The 19,079-nt window shown below is 37.2% G+C and overlaps 2 protein-coding genes across 2 annotated transcripts; both read left to right on the forward strand.

Moving 5' to 3' along the window:
- Nucleotides 1–1,633: 1,633 nt before the first annotated feature.
- Nucleotides 1,634–10,652, forward strand: LOC145609856 (B3 domain-containing transcription repressor VAL2-like). Its single transcript, XM_081665239.1, has 13 exons — nucleotides 1,634–1,929; nucleotides 2,103–2,269; nucleotides 4,636–4,717; nucleotides 4,811–4,912; nucleotides 5,279–5,886; nucleotides 6,020–6,116; nucleotides 6,205–6,379; nucleotides 6,550–6,626; nucleotides 6,756–7,181; nucleotides 7,499–7,548; nucleotides 8,982–9,095; nucleotides 9,236–9,303; nucleotides 9,545–10,652. Exons 2-13 carry the CDS (start codon nucleotides 2,157–2,159, stop codon nucleotides 10,333–10,335), a joined length of 2,703 nt encoding a protein of 900 aa, XP_081521365.1. The 5' UTR covers nucleotides 1,634–1,929; nucleotides 2,103–2,156; the 3' UTR covers nucleotides 10,336–10,652.
- A 1,054-nt stretch (nucleotides 10,653–11,706) lies between these two features.
- On the forward strand, nucleotides 11,707–18,962 carry LOC145623665 (uncharacterized). The gene is made up of 2 exons (XM_081676511.1): nucleotides 11,707–13,310; nucleotides 18,913–18,962. The coding sequence occupies exon 1, from the start codon at nucleotides 11,819–11,821 to the stop codon at nucleotides 13,040–13,042; it is 1,224 nt and encodes a 407-aa protein (XP_081532637.1). The 5' UTR covers nucleotides 11,707–11,818; the 3' UTR covers nucleotides 13,043–13,310; nucleotides 18,913–18,962.
- The last annotated feature ends 117 nt before the right edge of the window (nucleotides 18,963–19,079 follow it).

Here is a 19,079-nt window from a genome sequence, read left to right on the forward strand (position 1 = left end):
CATTTCAGTCAATTAGAACATGCCTAAGATGTTATGGCATACAACCTAAAAAATAGGAAAAGAGATGAAGCCAAGTGTGTCAAAACTAGAGTGTACATTCTATGGAGTTTTTACTTGTGAAATTATGTGTGACAACTTAAATTAACCAAAAATAGTACAGTATAAATTGAGACAGAGAGTAATTACATGACATCACATAATTAGAGGTTCTACAATCATAAGTATGTAAATATCTAAGTCCAACTTAAAAAAAAAAACTTGTGGTATATATGAGTGTCTCAAGAATACTATACTCTATATATTTTCACATGTTTAATTTAACGATCACTATTTGATTAATGACTTTTTAGGCATGTAGGACAAGTATGCATGCATTGTGTAATCCTTATACGAAGTATATATTGCTTCGTGAACCACGTAAATTCTATACTGTTAGTTGTTTTTTGGTATACGTAGGGTATGTCCATATTTACTGAACTAAGCTGAATTGAACTGAACTGAACTGATTGGAATTAAACTGAACTGAACTGATTGGAGTTAAACTGAACTGAACTGAACTGAATATTTTATGAGAGAGGGAAATTAGGAGCTAAACTGATTAAAGTTGAACTGAAATAAACTTATTGAAACTAAACTGAAATTAAGTAAATGTGAAAAAGTCCGTTCTCACTATTCAGTCAAACAAAAAAGTTCTTTTGTATACTGTTACTTGTACACAAATAAACATTTATCCCTTGTTATCTTGTTATACATTTCAATATGTGGATGTGTGGTAGTATTCAAATATTAACTTGTTATTTTTTTTTTCTTTTTTTTTTGGTAAAAGAGTTGAATTTGCACATACTTTGACCATTAATATCTTTAATAAGAGATTAGTTTAAATTATGAAAAAAAACATTTATATAGTAAGTAGACATTATGACAAATTCATTTTATTTCGTCTATATTGGCATATGAATAGTGTAAAGTTCCAATTTTAGCTTATAAAAAAAAAATGGAGGGAGTACTACACTTATAATTAAAAATACTCCATATTTTAAAAAATAAAGTACTCCATACTATATAACACATATTCATATGATATTTCAGAGGACAACATGTTTTGTGTGCAGATATGTACACCGTATGACTGCTCGTAAAAAAAAAAAATAACACTGACTGAATAACTTATATGAAGTATAAAATTATGAAATAACCCATATTATATTAATCAAGTAACTATATAATAGGAAACCTGATAATTATTCTATAATAATATAATGTCAAAAGCTAACAAACGCCCCCAAGACGTTGGATAAATTAACTAAAAGTAGAAAGATTAAATTTAAAACGATCTTGCTAACGAGCGCCCCGGGGCGTTAGATAAGGAATAATTATATTGGTTGAAATGGTATTAAGTTAGGAATGCATGAAAAAATCACGCGTCGTGCGGTGTAATTAATGTTAATTTTACTCTAATATTTCCACTTTTAATTCTCTTATCTAACGCCCCGGGGCGCTCATTAGCTTTTGCCAATTTAAAATTAACATTAATTTTACCAATCGACGCGTGATTTTGTAATACCAATATGATATTTTACATACTTAATATAATATCATTAATATGAAATGAAATTAGTACGAGTAATACATCTTCTAAAACCCCAAAAAAACGGCCCCCAAAAAATGAGAGAAAAAGAGTTGGCCGTAACTTGAAGCATCGTGCATGCAATTTTTTCTGTTTCATTTCATTTCATTCTTCCCCATTTTATTTTGTCTTTCTCCTCATTTTTTTTTCTCTCTTAATTTCTACTCGTACTTCTGCATGCTACTCTGCTTCTCCAATCGTTTTTGCTTCCCCGAAATTATTCCTATTTTGTTCTAATTAATCTTCATAATTAAAGCTGTTTAATTCAATTTTGAAGATGAATTAAAGACTGTAAATTAAAGGTTTGTTCTTTTTCAACTTTTTAATTTTTGCGTTGATTTTTTTTTATTTTTTTTTGTTAATTTAAGTGTGTTAGCAACTGAATACTTGTTGATTGAATTTTCAAAGACTTGATTTTTTTTTTTTTTTTTTTTTTTAAGTTTACGACGTTCGATTTATTTCATGAAATTTGCAGGTTTTTTTGGAGTTTTGAGTGAAAAAAAAATTAAAAAAATTAAGAAAATAAATTATGGGTTCGAAGACTTGTATGAATATTTTGTGTGGTACGACGTCGTCTGCTGAATGGAAAACTGGTTGGAGTTTGCGATCTGGCGAATTGGCTAATTTATGCGATAAATGCGGGTAATTTGTTAATTTTTTCAATTTTTTATTTCTCGCTATTAATTTTTACGTATATATTTGGTTCAATTCATATGATAATTATGTTATAAATTTATAATATATGGTTGGCAAATGATAAATTTGGGTGGATAAATGTTTACCTGCTAATTTCCGGTTTAATTTTTGTTTCCTGATAAAGTTTTAATTTTTATTTTAATGGGAAATTGATAATTTGGTCCAAATAAAGTATGTCTATAAATAGGGATTCTTATTATTTTTGTACTTTATTGTACGAAAATTGATCTATTAATTGCCTTATTATTGTACTTAGTAGAAAAGAAATGCATTATTTTTGAGGCAAAAGAGATGCTTAATTGCTTAGTTTCTAGTTTATTGAAAATGATCCTTTACCTTTCATCAGTTGCTACTGATAACATACGATCAATGCTCAAGTGTTTTGTGTGTTGCAAACTGATGGAGGATGATTCAGTTGAGTATATTGCTTATGACGGATTCTTTAGTGGTTAGTGAAGTATACTGAGTTTTGACATCGATTTAATCTGAATGACTCCAAAGAGGGTCCTTTCTTTTGGTGGGGAAATGGAGCGCGGGGTTAAAATACATGAAGTACTTGACTTACCAACCCTGCGAAAACAAAGAGGTTGTTTCCGATTGACCCTTAGGCCCTGTTTGGTTTGATGTAAAAGGTTTTCATGGAAAATGAATTTTCCATTTTTTCCCATTTTCCTTTGTTTGGTTTGTTAAGGAGTGGAAAACAAATTTTCAAGGGTGGAGAATTCCATCTTTAATGATGGAAAACATTTTCCTTCAAAAAACAAGGGAAGCCACATTTTCCTCTCTCCTCCTTACCTCTTTTTTTACTTCCCTCTCATTCATCCCTACATTTCACTTTTATTTTTTATTTTTCTTGGACTTTTCTTGTATGCAACCAAACAAAGGAAAACTAATTTGCAATTGTGTTTTTCCTTGAAAATATGTTTTCCATGAAAACTAATTTTCCATTGAAAATGTTTTACATTAAACCAAACGGGGCCTTAATTTGACAAATTGATATGCAAGGACTCAAGGAGCCAAGGACGGAAAATAGATTGTAATTGTTATCACATAAGAAATTCACTGAGCCCGTGTTTAAATTCATATTATCTGAAAAGCCAAAGTGGTGATACTTTGGATTCTTTGGTAATGGATCAGCTTATATATTGCTCTTTTATTCATGCTCACTAGAGATTATATGGTACACCTTTGTGCGTACATCCAAAAACAAAATTGTGTTTGATTTGAAGTGCAGGGTTGAAAAAGGAAAGAGAGACGTGATATTTATGTTGAATCAAAATTAGATTTGGCTTGTATTAATTAAGTCATTAACCATTGCTGGATGATATGTTCAGTTAGATTTACAATTAAATTATAGACCAAGCTAAAATTTATGCTGTGCAATGTGCATAACTGCATACAATGGAGTACCGTACACATTGTACAATAGAGTTTGCTAGGAAATACAAATTATAATGAAAATGACAATGATGATTGGCTATTTACAGTCCATATTACTTAATCAAGGCCGACCGTAAGTTCTTTAATCAACCTAGTATGTAACTGGTTTTGGAAATAGGATCTTGGAAGTAAAGGGTATAGTCTCCTTCATTAAGGAGGGACCTCACTGCATAGTAGCATGGTGCAATGGTCTCCATTGCTATGCATAATTGTGAAATGTTATTTTGAAAATATAATTAGACCGAGTATTTTTCAGTCACCTTACATATTTGTTACCCAAAGTTATGAGTCACCACAGGATTATAGATGTATATGGCCTTTCAGAGCTATACGTCAGTTGACACATTGCTTATTAATTTAATATGTTCCAAACTTTCAATAACTTGAGGAGGTTGGTAATTATACTAGAGGTGAACTTGACGTTGATTTTGTAGTTGCTGCTTGCTCTTCATTTTGGGCCTGAGACCTGAGTGAGGACAGGGGGCTGAATAACTTGTTTAGTGTGGAGCAGTCACTTTAGCCGTAGCATTTAAGTTTCTTAAGAACTTTGACCAACGTTTAAGCATAAGCATAAAAATATGCCTTCAACTTTCCATGCAATCTATTGAGTAGATAGTTAATGATTACTCCATATCTGCTTTTACGAGGACTCATCCATAATGTGTGATATCTTCTGGTTAAACTTTTTAGCAACCTTCTGTTGCTGTATCAGCATTTTATGATCTTAGATGCTGTGTTTCTATTAATGTATGCCTCGGGGTAATTGTAGTGTATGCTTAACTTTTATATGCAACCCTACATGCCTAGTATACAGCATTAATGGGGTTCTTTACTTTTTTCACTTGGGATAAATGAACTTGTGCTATTGGCAGATCTGCATTTCAGCGACAAATTTACTGTGAAGAATACCATGCAGATGATTCTGGTTGGAGAGAGTGTGTTACATGTTGCAAGGTGAATTAATCGTACCATGTACCCTTCTCAGCCTTCATGTTCTTATGCTTGATTTTAGTTTCTAAAGAGCCTGACTAATCTTTATTTGTAAAGCGACTCCACTGTGGATGCATTGCTTCATTGTCTTTGATAGAGTTGCTTGATTGTGGTGGGGTGAGGTGCATTGGCTGTGCAAGGAATTCAGGCCCTAGTTTGGTAAGTTGAGTCACTTACGCTTAGCCACCTTTTTTGTTTCTGCTGTTCATTTATAGACAGAGTGTGATGAATAAGGAGCACTGGTGGATTAATTAGATAGGGTAACGGGAGAATTAACTGTTGTGCGGTGTTTACTGGTACAGTGGTACGGTTCTTCAATTGTTATGCTTTGTGAACTTTCACAAGTTTCAAATTTTCAATGGTGAAACTATACTGCATACACAACTCATTATAACTTTTGCCTTTTCACTGCTCGCCTGCTCGGTATCCTGTTTTCCCATTTGATTAAAGTGGCTTGTCACGGGTGCTATTTAACCGCATGCCCGCATGGTATTATCAATATAACTTTCATTTTTATTTTTTCAGAGCTTAAATTCTGGGAAATGTGAAGGATCTGGACCTTGCAATGTGACAGAAAATAATGCTGGCCTGAAACAGTTTGGAAATTATAAGGAAAATAATGGGAGCAATCAACTATCCATGATGCAGAATCCCAACTCAAATTTAGCTTTTGGATTACTGAAACAAGAGGAAGTTTTGCTCTCTCCTGCTCAAACTGGAAGTACATGGATCTCAAACTTTACTCAATCTCCCATGGGAATTTTTCAGAAGACTAGACCTGACATTTCTACCAGTAGCATGCAAGCCAAAGATAACTATGGAGCTGTAGCTCACCCAAACCTGAATATCACTTTGGGTGTTCCAACAGGAACTCTACAAGGTACATCCAGCACAATCGTTGATGAAAGGGAACATAGAAAGATATCTGACACATTCCACCAAGGATTTGCACCTCAAAATCTTTTGCCAACACCACCAAAGGTGGCGTTTTCTCCAGCGTCGGACACAAATTCGAGTGTGATACCACAAATACGTGTAGCAAGGCCTCCTGTTGAGGGTCGAGGTCGTCACCAGCTGCTTCCTCGTTATTGGCCAAGGATTACAGACCAAGAGCTACAGCAAATAACTGGAGAGTATCCATGGTTATTTTTATTCGTTTTGTCTTTCTTTTGAATCAGCTATATTAGGTAGCTGAGTATTTCTGACTGAAAATCCCCCCCCCCCCTCTCTTCCAGGCAACATAGTCATTCCTTAACTTGTTACAAGTTCAAATTGTACAATTGTTCCATTGTTTGAAAAGGTTTTGAGTGCTAGTGATGCAGGTCGAATAGGTCGTTTGGTTCTACCTAAAGCATGCGCTGAAGTAAGTCTGCCTTAGTGGCTTTTAGCCAGTCTACTATGCATGCTTGTTCTTTTTTATAGACTAGTAGTGATAACTTGAGTTTTCACAGGCATATTTTCCTCCTATATCTCAACCCGAGGGACTGCCTATCAAAATTCAAGATGTGAAAGGAAAGGAATGGTTGTTTCAGTTCAGATTTTGGCCAAATAACAACAGCAGGATGTATGTTTTAGAGGGTGTAACTCCCTGTATACAGTCGATGCAATTGCAAGCTGGTGATACTGGTATGCTTAATTTCCTGTCTTCTTTATCTTGATGTGCTCATTTCTTTTCTTTATTTCTTTTCCTGGAATTCGTGTCCAAGATCTCACAGCCCAGCCAGTTCTGTATCTTGATTTTCTAGATGGATCCTGCTTTATTAGCCATAAGTATGTTAACATTTCTTCTTTTGCAGTGACTTTTAGCCGTATGGATCCTGAAGGGAAACTTGTTATGGGATTCCGGAAAGCATCAAACTCTGCATCTGTACAGGTAGGTTGCTTCATGTGGCAGGCCTTCACTGTGATGACATGCGTGTCAACTTACCTTAGAGAACAGATTGTTAATTTTTATGCTTAATCTGACCATTTAATATTGATTTACAATTTTTTTCCTGAGCAGGATGCTGCATCACCTGCCATCCGTAATGCCTCTCTTTCAAGTGAATCTTTCTTTTCGGGTGTTATTGAGAATTTACCTGTAATGAGTGGTTGCTCTGGCCTTCTTCAGTCAATGAAGGGCAGCACGGATACTCATATAAATGCTTTGCCAAGACAACTGGATTCTGCTGGTGGGAATGTCCCGTGGCATAGCAGTGAAAAGTGTAATGAACGGACTGAAGATGGAATGTTATCCACTTCAATGATGATGCTGGAAAGGAAAAAGAGTCGCAATATAGGCTCCAAGAGTAAGAGGTTGCTCATTGATAATCAAGATGTTCTGGCACTTAGATTGACATGGGAGGAGGTGCAGGGTATGCTTCGGCCTCCGCAATGTGCAAGGCCTAGTGTTGTTGTGATTGAGGATTATGAAATTGAAGAATATGAAGTAAGTGATGCTTTAGTTAAATAATTAAGATTATCTGTCACCCTATAATCAACATACTTAGATTAATAGATTTCTATCATTATATAGATATTTTGGCAGAAACTTGTAACAAAATATCTATCATGGAAATTTCTTGTTTGTTTCCTAGATTAAAATCTATTAAACTATTCATTTTCAGAAAAAAAAAAAAAAAGGTGAACATAGAAAAATTTATTTTATTTAATTTTTTAGTTTCAATGATCCTCCCATCAGCAGGGTAAATATTTTTGGATTTGTATTAATCTTCAGTATACTTGTGTTGCATGTGTTTCTTACAGGAACCTCCAGTTTTTGGGAAGAGCAGTATTTTCACAGCCCGTCCATCAGGGTAAAAACTTCTTCATTTTATTTCATACATATTAGAATTTTTAGTCCCATTTTTGAGCATGAATAATGAATATATTGATTTGCCAACTGAAACTGCTTTTCTCCATGGGACTTCTCTTAAAACTTTGTATTTGGAGAAGCATTATTAGGAACAACCAAACAACTTCTGTGTAACAGTGATATCTGTTCTTTGAGATGAAATGAACATGTAGGGTTTTTGACTTGAAACCTACAAAAGTATTCAGTTAGCCAATAGTAGAACTATCAGTGTGAAGAGAGGAGTGAGTATGGTATGACTGTAGAAGGTTAAAATATGCAAAATATGTCCTTTTAATGTGATGGGCTGATGACCTTTGGTGCCTTTTTTTTTTCCTTTTCAATATGATGGGATTGATGGGGGTAGTTTCTATACAAGGTCTGGATCTGATAGAGAAAGGCTATATATAAATATAAAGTTTGTTCCTCCACTAGTGAATCACAGCAGATATCTGTATTATAATGGAGTATGGATGCTTCTCTTTCTTCTTCATAATGGTGTTATTGTCACTAATCCCATCTTCTAGGATATAAATGGTGTGTGTAAGAAGAACTAAGAAGCTATACTCATTCTTACATCTCTTTGATGAATGTTTAATTGGTGAAATCAGTTGTAGAAACAAATTTCTTTGTTGCACAGAAAATTTTTAAATTCCGTCAAGAAAAAGGTAGCAATCTAATATTCGGATGTATAACATTGTCAAGTCAAATTGTTGTCATAGCTGATGAGCCAGCCTCTTTGATGCAAAGTAAAACACTGTTGTAAAATATGGGTGCATACTTTCTGGCTAACCTCAAGGACTGAATGGAATTTCCTGAGTTGTTATAGTCTCTTAAGGTGTATTTTCTTGCTTGTTCAGGTGGTTTCTCTTATAAGTTATGATAAGTTGTTTAGGCTTCGGTTAAGATCGCTTGTTTTTCTTCAAAACCCCATGTTTCTTTGCGATGATGCTAAGACTTGATTTAACTCAATTCACATCTTTTATATGTTGGTATGATGGGTTCTTTCTCTCCTGAAATAATTATATCTATATGTGGAAATAGGGTCTAGTTTCATTTTCCATGAAAGTAAAAAATTTTCAGATTCAGATTCTTTCTTTTGACAGAGAATCATATATTTGGCTCTGCAGTCTGCATACTCTATCCTCCCTCAGCAAACACTTTTGGGCTTGCTGTTAGCTAAACTGCTAAAGTGTGGTTTGGGACTTTGGGTAGTAATTTTAGTGATACTTGTATTTAATGTTCAAGATGGTATGCCGGCCAATATAATTTACCTTTTTGTGCTCTCCTAGTTTGTCTTTAATTGAAGACATTGATGATATGAAAGATCTTTGCATGATTCACCTATGGCTCGTCATCATTGTTGATTAATTTTATCCTATCATACATCTAATTTAGGGTAGTGGAGCAGTGGGCTCAATGCGACAATTGTTCTAAGTGGCGGAGATTGCCTGGTGATATTTTACTTCCTCCTAAATGGACATGTGCAGATAATGCTTGGGACCAGAGCAGGTTAGTAATTTATGTATTCATACAGTCATGCATACAATTAGGAACAAACAGCCAACATACTTTGTACAAAAAGAGCAAACTCATGTGTGGGGTGTACAAGCCTATCGATGACAACACATTTCATTCATTTGTTGTTGTAGGTGTTTTTGCTCTGCTCCAGAGGAGTTAGGCCCCAGAGAACTTGAAAATTTTCGACATCTGAATAAGGGTATGGACTGCTATTATTGTTCCTATGTATTACAGTATTAGCATGTTATTTTATGAAAGTTCATCTTTGTATCTTGCCTAGTTTATTCTCTATTACCTTGGCGCTCTTGTTTGAAAGATTTTTTTTCTTCGTATATAGATAAACAATATAGTGTGATGACTTAGAGACCTAGAAGTACCTACTTAAATGGAAGTAGATATTTATGTGATGGACATTTTTTTGACATATTTTTCTCCTGTAGATTCGACGAAGAGAAGAATGGTGATGGGTAGTCGAATGGCACAGGAGCAGGAATCTTCTGGCCTCAATGCTCTAGCTACTGCAGCAGTTTTGGGAGATAACTCTAATGATCCAGGTACTTCATCTGTTGCAGCTACCACCAAACATCCAAGGCACCGCCCTGGTTGTTCTTGCATAGTATGCATTCAACCACCTAGTGGGAAAGGGAAGCACAAATCAACATGTACTTGCACCGTTTGCATGACAGTTAAACGCCGTTTCAAGACCCTAATGATGAGGAAAAAGAAACGGCAATCGGAACAGGAAGCTGAGATTGCCCTGAAGAATCACCAACAGCAAAATCCTAGCAAAGATATTAAAGCTGATGCGGAAAAGAACAAGTCTTGCCCGGAGAATCAGCATGAAACTGAAGATGACTTGCAAGTGGGTCCTGCTCAAACTAATGATGGCCAAGGACAAAATCCAATCAGTTTGTTAACTGAAAGTGGCAAGAGCCTCGACCTGAATTTCCACCCTCAGCGTGATGAAGACTTAAAGATGAAGCCTTCTCAGTCTAGTTTGACGAATCTCCTTCAACTAGCAAGTTTTCCTCTGGATGCGTACATGAAGCATAGTGGTCTTGCTAGCTTGACAGCTGAGCAACAAGCTAGTTCTACGTCGTTGACAGGACAAGCTGTTGGAGAGATTGGGGGGAAAGTCGTCGATGATCATCCTCTTAGTCCTCCGGAACAAGGGAATCTTAGTAATGGAAAATGTGAACCAGAAAATAAACAACAGTGTGATAATTTGTGATACCCTCTCTTCCCTTGTAATTTACGTTCCTTGAAGAGCAAATTTTTTTTTATTGTTGTAATATCATTTTTCTTGGCTTATGGCCTATAATTATTTAGGCTAAGTTTTTTTTGTAACGTATAGTGTTAGTGGGGATTTAGGAATTGTTTGAACTCACACAAACTCATCAAATTAGATGTACAAATTGTAAGAAGATTCTACAAGGATGTGAAGTTTCAAGGTATTAGTTTGGCTGTGCTTGCCCAAATTTCATCTCTCTTACAATTCATCTCTTGAAGTCAATCAAAAGCACCCTATTTTCACATCCACTACTTCCAAATTTTCATCCATGTCGAAGAAATGTGGTAGGTCGCACGCGCTAAAGATGAAGACAAGAAAGGTAAAAACTATTCCATTGCTTTTGCAGGTCTAGGAAGCGTAAAGGAGCTAGCCTCAATCATCTAAAATCAAGCATCCATGAAGGAAATTATGGAACCTCCTATCATCCTATATTCCTATGTGTACTTGTTAGCAGGTCATGTATTTGTTTCCCCACTCTCCGGTTAATTACCTGTATTAGGGTGGTTAAGAAAGTAAAGCCTAATAAACACGAGTAAGTATTACCCACTACCATGGTATGGGTAATACTACCCAATACCACAATTCTTTTTTCTTTTTCCTTTTTTTTTTTTTTTTTTTTTCCCCTTTCCTCCTCATCTTCTTCTTCCTTCCTTAAACCCTTTTCCCCACCTCCATGGATAGCTCCCATTGCCGGCCAAACCTCCGCCCACCACACCTTCACCTCCGACAACAAGAAGCCCACCCCACCAGCTACTACCTTGGTCGAAATCCAAAAACACGCAACTACCTCCATTAAAAATCACCGGAAACCACCCAAAAAAACATAGCCCAAAAACAAGAGACACAAACTTATGGCTCTAGCCATTAAAAACGGTGAGTTTAATGCTGGGAATCGCTGAGTTCGGTCGAAATTGACGCCGGTAGTTTTTTGTCGGTGCTCAGTTATTATTAATTTCTATACTGTTATTATTGATTTGTATATTGTTATTCTTGGTTTTTATACTGTTATTCATAATTTATATACTGTTATTGAGAAGAGAGACTGCATTTTTACAACATGGGTAAGTTTTACGTGAAATTATATTTTTACACCTGGTATGGGCACAACGAACCCATACCTGATAGTAGTCTATCACTACTCTAATAAACACATCCATAAGATCCAAATGCGGACTTGTAAAATATTTTTTGTTGGTAAATGACTTGACTTGTCAAACCGCTAAAAACGATGTCCGTACTCAAAAGCTAGTGTCGAACACTTCCAAAATGTTTCGCGTCGAGCTTGAACTACCTTAAGCTTGGCCTTGGCTCAAGTGCTCAACTTGTTAATTGTTAACTAATAACAACCCCCAATATAGACTAACTACATCAGCGAAAACAGCCGAAATACATGGAATGTTGAGAGGTTGAAGAAGCTAAGCAAATGATAAAAGTTGGGAACAGCTGCAATGGCGTCCGAGGCCTCTTCTTCTTCATGCGTACTTTCCAGAACCTTCCATTGTTGTATTCAACTTTAACCAAGGAAGGTAACCCTACTTCTTCTTCTTCTTCTTCTTCTTCTTTGTTGCCCCATTTCTTGGTTAATTCTCTGGGTTTTACCAAGTATTATTCACTCACTACTGCTGCTAAGCTCGCTGATAAAGTACCAGAAGGGAAGATTGATTTGAATTTTGTTGAAAATGTTGATTCTGTAATTCAATTCTTTAATCAACTTGGGTTTCAACAATCTGATATTAGGAAAATTGCTTGTCGTGAACCTCGGATTTTAGTATCTAGGGTTAGTGAAACGCTAAAACCTAAAATTAAGATTCTTAATGATTTGGGTATTTTTGGGTCTGATCTTGTTGAAGTAATTTTGATCAATCCTTCGATTTTGTTCCAAAATTTGGGTCCTGCAATACAGGCTTATAAAACTGTTTTGGGTAGTGATGGTGATGTTGTTACTGTTCTGAAGCAATCCAGTGGAATCTCTTTTGATTGCGCTGCTAAGTATTTGATTCCGAATGTTAATTTGTTGCAAAATTATTGTGTCGTTCCTACTGAAAAAATCCAGAATTATATTATTCAGCACCCTAAGAGCTTTGCAGTGAGGACTGATTTGTTTCGAGATATGTTGGTCAAGGTTGAAGTAGAGTTAAAGATTCCTCGGGGCTCTTCAATGTTCTTGTATGGCTTCCACATGATGACTCGTGTTAGTGATAAGCATATCGAGGATAGATGTGAAGTGTTTAAGAGCTTTGGATGGACTCAAGCTGATGTCATGAGATTGATCAAGCAAAATCCATTGTGTTTGTGTTATACGAAGGCAAGGATCGAGAAAAGATTAGACTTTCTGATGAACCAACAGGGTTACGAGCCATTCTACTTGTCATTGCAACCTTTATTATTCATTTGTAGCTTGGAGAAAAGGTTATTGCCAAGACTACAGGTCATACAGATTTTGAAGGAAAAGGGGTTTTTAAGGAGGAATTACCATCTTTCTAGTGCTATTGGCATAACTGACTCTATGTTCTTCAAAAGGTTTGTTCGTCCATTTGAGGTAGTCCATGAAGTTTATGCCCAAATGACGGGTTCTACTCTGGGGTCGCTTTTTTCAAGAGGCCAAACCTTTGAGAATCTACCTCTTTCTAGGAGCGCTGGAACTTAAGCCAATGGTGTCATCGGATTCCAATGCTGCTTGATGGTATCAGGCAATGTTAACTTTGAATTTGTCATCAAAACAACTTTCATTATTCTCACAATATCATTTCCTTGTCAGAGTAGCAATCTTACCTTTTGAAAATGAACCAGAAAAGGTTGATAGGAAATTGTAATTGGGAAGGCTTGATTGCAGGATATAACTTTGTTCTGAGCAATGAGTAGAATTTTAATGCAATTCTTGCAAAGGGGCTTGACTCAGATCTTTTTGCTAAAAGGTATGGGAGTATTGTATTTGGTTTTTCCCATATGTATCCCTTTATGCAATCCTTCTGAGTTCATGACCTATGTTAAATTTACTAGAATGTTGTTATAGTTACTTTTGAAAATAGATGGTTGTTATGTGGAGTGTGGACTGTGATGCCTATTGCTTTCTTAGGGAGAGTTGGTTTCATATAATTGCCAATATGAGGTCTTGTTGTTCTATTTACCATACTAATGTTATGCTAATTGGATCTTATGTCATACAAAAGTGTATCGTTCTTCTATATGATAATGATTTAGATGCTATTTGAAATTTGAGTCCGTTTAGCAAATATATTGAAGCTAGAGAAAGACAAAGTTTCAGATCTTAACTTGTGAAGCTTATACTGATTTCTAGTGTCTGCACTTTGCATTGCTAGCTATCATTTAGATACTTTCGCCATGTGCATGGGCGAGTCTTTACTTACCTCCTTCCATTAATTAATTTTTCCTTTGACCATGGTTTGTTTAGGTTTATGGATTTACTTATAATTCACTTGGCATTTTGTGATGTCTCTCTCTTTCCCTTTCTTATTTTGTTTTGTTTAAATATGAGGACGTGAGGCATCATGCTATAATGCATTTAATGTCTTAGGCTGTTTGTTGACTTATTGTAAAATTGTAGTAAATGTGCAATTAAAAATATGAGTAATATAAATATGCGATTTATCTTTTGTATTGTAAAGGGACTGAATCTAAGTCCAGGTTTTGGACTAAACTACAAGGGATTGTAAGCCAAGGTTTTACTGCCAGGATTCTGAAACTACATATTTTATTTAGATGAACATTAATGCAGTAATAATGTTATATACAGTATAACTTATTCACTATAAAGCCAAGATGAAAAATAAAAAATAAAAATAAAAATAAAGCATACAATAAATGTATCCTGCTTCCTTATATTGGGAATTTGGGAGTGTTATGATTACCTGTATGTAGCAGGCTCAAAAACCCCAGTTTCCCTGATATGTTACTCAACATACAAGCGTTTCAGCTCTGGAACCCATCCCATTTCTATACGTTGGTTCACATTGTCTCTAAAATCTATGAAAAGGGTTCCTAGGTAATTGTACGCATTTTGAAGGCGATTTCCTTTCCAAAAAAAAAAAGTGCATCTCAGATGTGTTTAGTTTGTACATACAGAAAACAGGTGGTTGGAAGCTGTTAAATCTGGTGCTTTGTGCACTTGAACTTCCATTATTCATAGTTTATGCAGACATTCATTTAGGTATTAGGTTTTTAGTTGTGGCTTGTTTTTCTTGTGTGTGTGTTGGGGGTGGGGGGGGGGGATTGGGACAATTGTTTTTTTTTTTTTTTTTTGAATATTTGTTCTCATCTGGTGCACATCAGACTATTAACCTAAAGAAATGGTAAACTAGTTAACAGGGTAAAATCCGAGGGGATTTGAAAAGGGGCGAGGGTTGAGGGAGCTATTGTTGTCCCTTGAATCCTTGATTCTGTTCATATGAACTTCTTTTTTGTTGTCCCTTGAATCCTTGATTCTGTTCACATGAGCCAAACAGATATTTTCGTGGGGGCGTTCCCTACTCAGCGACGCGCTGCACTTCCTAGACCCGGGTGTAGTGATAAGTATGCAAGGGTTGCTAGGTCGTCGCCCAGAAGCGACGCGCCACATTGCCCGAGTGTGGTGTCAAATGAGCAAGGGCGTGCCATTGGGGCGTTCCCTACTGAGCGACGCGCTGCACTTCCCAGACCCGGGTGCAGTGATAAGTATGCAAGGGTTGCTAGGTCGTCGCCCAGAAGCGACGCGCCACATTGCCCGAGTGTGGTGTCAAATGAGCAAGGGCCTGGAGTTGGGACCAGGAGGGAGCGTGGGAGAAAGGAATTTAGTTTGCGGATTGGTTCTTGGAATGTGGGGTCTCTTACGGGAAAATCAGCAGAAGTGGTAGAAGTAATGAAGAGACGACGCGTGAACATCATGTGCCTCCAAGAGACAAGATGGACAGGAGAAGGAGTTCGAGGCTTGGTTTTGGGGTATAAGGTATGGTATGTTGGGCAAGAAACGAGCCACAGGACAAGGAATGGTGGAGCTAGGAACGGAGTTGGTGTGGTTCTCGATGAGAGGTTGGCAAAAGAGGTGATCGAGGTCTATCGGAAGAACGATAGGTTGATAAGGCTGAAGTTGCTATGTGGCAAGGAGATTGTGAATGTTATCAGTGCTTATGCTCCCCAAGTGGGTTTAGATGCGGAAGAGAAACGACAATTTTGGGAGGATCTAGACGAGGTGGTACAGGGTGTCCACCACTCAGAGAAGTTATATATTGGAGGGGATCTAAATGGGCACGTTGGGGCGAGCCGAGAGGGCTATGGGAGTGTCCATGGAGGCTTTGGGTATGGGCAGAGGGACGCCGGTGGTGAAGCTATTATGGATTTTGCCCAATCATATGATTTAATTTTGGCTAATACTTGGTTTAAGAAGAGGGATTCACACTTGATAACTTTTCGGAGTGGAGCAAATGCAACTCAAATAGACTTCCTGCTCACAAGGAGCATAGATAGACAAAGTTGCCTAAACTGTAAGGTTATCCCAGGGGAAAGTGTGGTCACCCAACACCGGCTATTGGTAATGACTATTCGTCTGAAAGAGAAGGCGAAGAAAAAAGTTAGACAAGAAGAACCGAGGATAAGATGGTGGACCCTAAGGGATGCAAAGGCTAAGGTTTTTACAGAAAAGGTAATTGAAGAAGCGGATTGGGATGGAGAGGTGGATCCGGACATGACTTGGTTACGAATGAAGAACTGTTTCCTAAGAGTGGCCAAAGAGGTCTTAGGGGAAGTAAGGGGAAGAACTTCGATACAGAGAGATACTTCGTGGTGGAATGAAGAGGTGAAAGCAGTAATTAAGCAAAAAAGGGAATGCTATCAAGCCTTAGGAAAATGTAGGAGTGATGAAACCTTTGCAGCGTATAAGGAGGCTAAGAGTAAGGCAAAGGCAGCTGTTCGTCAAGCGAAAGAAAAGGCATATCAGGAGGTTTATGAAAAACTTGATTCCAAGGAGGGAGAAAGGATCATTTATAAGATGGCAAAGAGAAGACAAGAGGCAAGGAAGGATATTGGCATGGTGAAGTGTGTCAAAGATAAGAACCAAATGGTTCTAGTGCAAGAGGAGGACATCAAGGACAGGTGGAAGGGGTACTTCGATGAATTATTTAATGGAAGTAATGGAGTTGTGATAGGAGATACCTCTGTGAGTGATGAAGAAATCAACATGGAGTATGTGCGAAGGATTAGGAGAGTAGAGGTGGAGATTGCACTGAGGAAGTTGAAACCTAAGAAGGCGGTTGGCCCTGATGGGGTACCGATAGAGGTGTGGAGGTGTTTGGGTAAGATTGGTATTGATTGGTTAACAAACCTTTTCAACAAGATATGGACGGCTACAAGGATCCCACAAGATTGGAGGAAGAGCACCTTGGTCCCGGTTTATAAAAACAAAGGAGACGCTCAAGATTGTTCTAACTACCGAGGAATTAAGCTTATGAGCCACACTATGAAGCTGTGGGAAAGGGTGATTGAACAAAGGTTGAGGGCATACACAAGCATTTCAGATAACCAATTTGGTTTTATGTCTGGGAGATCTACTATGGAGGCAATCCATTTGATAAGACAAATGATGGAGTTTTATAGGGTAAAGAAGAAAGATCTTCATATGGTCTTTATTGATTTAGAGAAGGCATATGACAAGGTGCCAAGAGAGATACTTTGGTGGGCAATGTTGAAGAAAGGTATCCCACGAAGGTATGTAGACCTAGTTAAGGATATGTATCGGGATGTGTCAACAAATGTGAGAACATGCGGAGGGTTGACAAAAGATTTCCCTATTACAATCGGATTGCATCAAGGGTCTGCATTAAGCCCTTTTCTTTTTGCAACGGTTCTAGATGAATTAACTAGACCATTTCAAGATGAGGTTCCATGGTGTATGTTGTTCGCGGATGATATCGTTTTGGTGGATGAGACTAAGGACGGGGTTAATGTTAAGTTGGAGCAATGGAGGCAAAGGTTGGAATCTAGAGGGTTTAAGCTAAGTCGGAGTAAGACTGAATATTTGGTATGTCGTTTTGGCACTCAGAGGGGGACAAGCAATGAAGTGGTGAGTTTGGATGGAAAGGATTTGACCATGAGTGAATGTTTTAAGTATCTTGGGTCGATCATCCAGAAGAATGGTGACATTGATCAAGACGTAACCCACAGAATTAAGTCAGGGTGGCTTAAATGGAGAGCGGCCACGGGAGTGTTATGCGACCGCAGCATTCCCCTACAGTTGAAGGGAAAATTCTACAGGACTGCCATAAGACCAGTGTTGCTCTATGGTACAGAATGTTGGGCTTCTAAGAAAGAGCATATTAAAAAGATGGAGGTTACGGAAATGCGCATGTTAAGGTGGATGTGTGGAAACACTTTAAGAGATAGAATCAGAAATGAGGTTATTCGCAAGAAAGTAGGTGTGGCAGACATTGCAGATAAATTAAGGGAAAATCGTCTGCGTTGGTTTGGACATGTAAGACGGAGACCCGTGGGTGCACCGGTGCGAAGAGTGGAAGAGTGGGATCATGGAGGGATTAAACGAGGAAGAGGGAGACCAAAAATGACTTGGTTGGAAGGAGTGAGGAAGGATATGAAGTGCATGGATTTACGTGAGGATGAAGTTTTGGATCGTAAGGGATGGAGGAGAAAGATTTATGTTGATGACTACACGGAATAATCATATTTGGTTCATGTTAGCCGACCCCACTTTTGGGATTAAGGCTTTGATTGATTGATTGATTGATTGATTGGCTTAATCAAGCAAGTGACAGTGTTATGGACTGAATTCTACTGATTTAATTAAGCACGATTAATAGTAATTTAAGGCTAAAAGCTTGAACATTTGATTGATTAAAGGTTGGATTACATACGGATAGCCCATAACTTGAGGTTATGAATCTCTCAGTAGCTTTAGGCTACAAATCTCCTCTCTAGTAGCTTGAGGCTACAAGTCTCTCAAGAGGTTCACTCAATTTCTGCCTGCCTTCTATGTTACCCATACTACCATACTTATACTAAAATGGTCAAGCTGACCTTAAGGCTAACATGTGATACTTAGCTAATTTAGAAAAACATAAATAGAACACAAAGAAACTAGCTGCCTTCCTTTCCTTCTATTCTTGTTAATGGAGTTTGTCTTGTTGCTAAGAAATGCCCCCTGCTGCTGTTGCTTGTTGCTGCTCATGCTTGCTCCTTCCTTTGTGCCTCGTATACACCACTAAAGGTGGTTGACCAGGCTGGGTTTGACCCAAGTTGAGGTTTGACCCCGGATTGATGTGTGGGTTACTTGGATCCATGACAGACAGAAATCTAAATATTGATGAGAAGTGATCTTGATCATAATACTTTCGTATTAAATATTCCAGTGCACCATTCATATATCAAAACTTTCAATTGTCAGATTATGATACATTGCTTATAAGTTTTCATTGTAGCTCAAGCAATTATATTTTTAATATGTTTGTTTCATACTTCTGTTCTTGGGATTTATGTTCATCTTCAGTATATATGTGTTATATGTGTGTCTTGTAGGAACCTCCAGTTTTTGGGAAGAGCAGTATTTTCACCACCCGTCCATCCGGGTAAAATCTTCATCTTTATATTTTAACATTTTAGAATTTCTAGTCCTATATTTTAGCAGAAAATTATTGCTTAGCCAACTAAAACTACTTTTTCCACTGAAATCTGAAACTTATTTG

The sequence above is a fragment of the Chenopodium album genome, chromosome 3 (genome assembly GCF_948465745.1).
Source record: "Chenopodium album chromosome 3, dcCheAlbu1.1, whole genome shotgun sequence".
Lineage (NCBI taxonomy): Eukaryota > Viridiplantae > Streptophyta > Magnoliopsida > Caryophyllales > Amaranthaceae > Chenopodium > Chenopodium album.

What these genes read in the sequence shown, in the direction of transcription:
- LOC145609856 (XM_081665239.1), top strand. Translation starts at nt 2,157, where the DNA reads ATGGGTTCGAAGACTTGTATGAATATTTTGTGTGGTACGACGTCGTCT. An exon ending in AGTGTGTTACATGTTGCAAG is followed by an intron (nt 4,718 to 4,810) that starts GTGAATTAATCG and finishes TTATTTGTAAAG; the next exon opens with CGACTCCACTGTGGATGCAT. An exon ending in CTACAGCAAATAACTGGAGA is followed by an intron (nt 5,887 to 6,019) that starts GTATCCATGGTT and finishes ACTTGTTACAAG; the next exon opens with TTCAAATTGTACAATTGTTC.
- LOC145623665 (XM_081676511.1), top strand. Translation starts at nt 11,819, where the DNA reads ATGATAAAAGTTGGGAACAGCTGCAATGGCGTCCGAGGCCTCTTCTTC.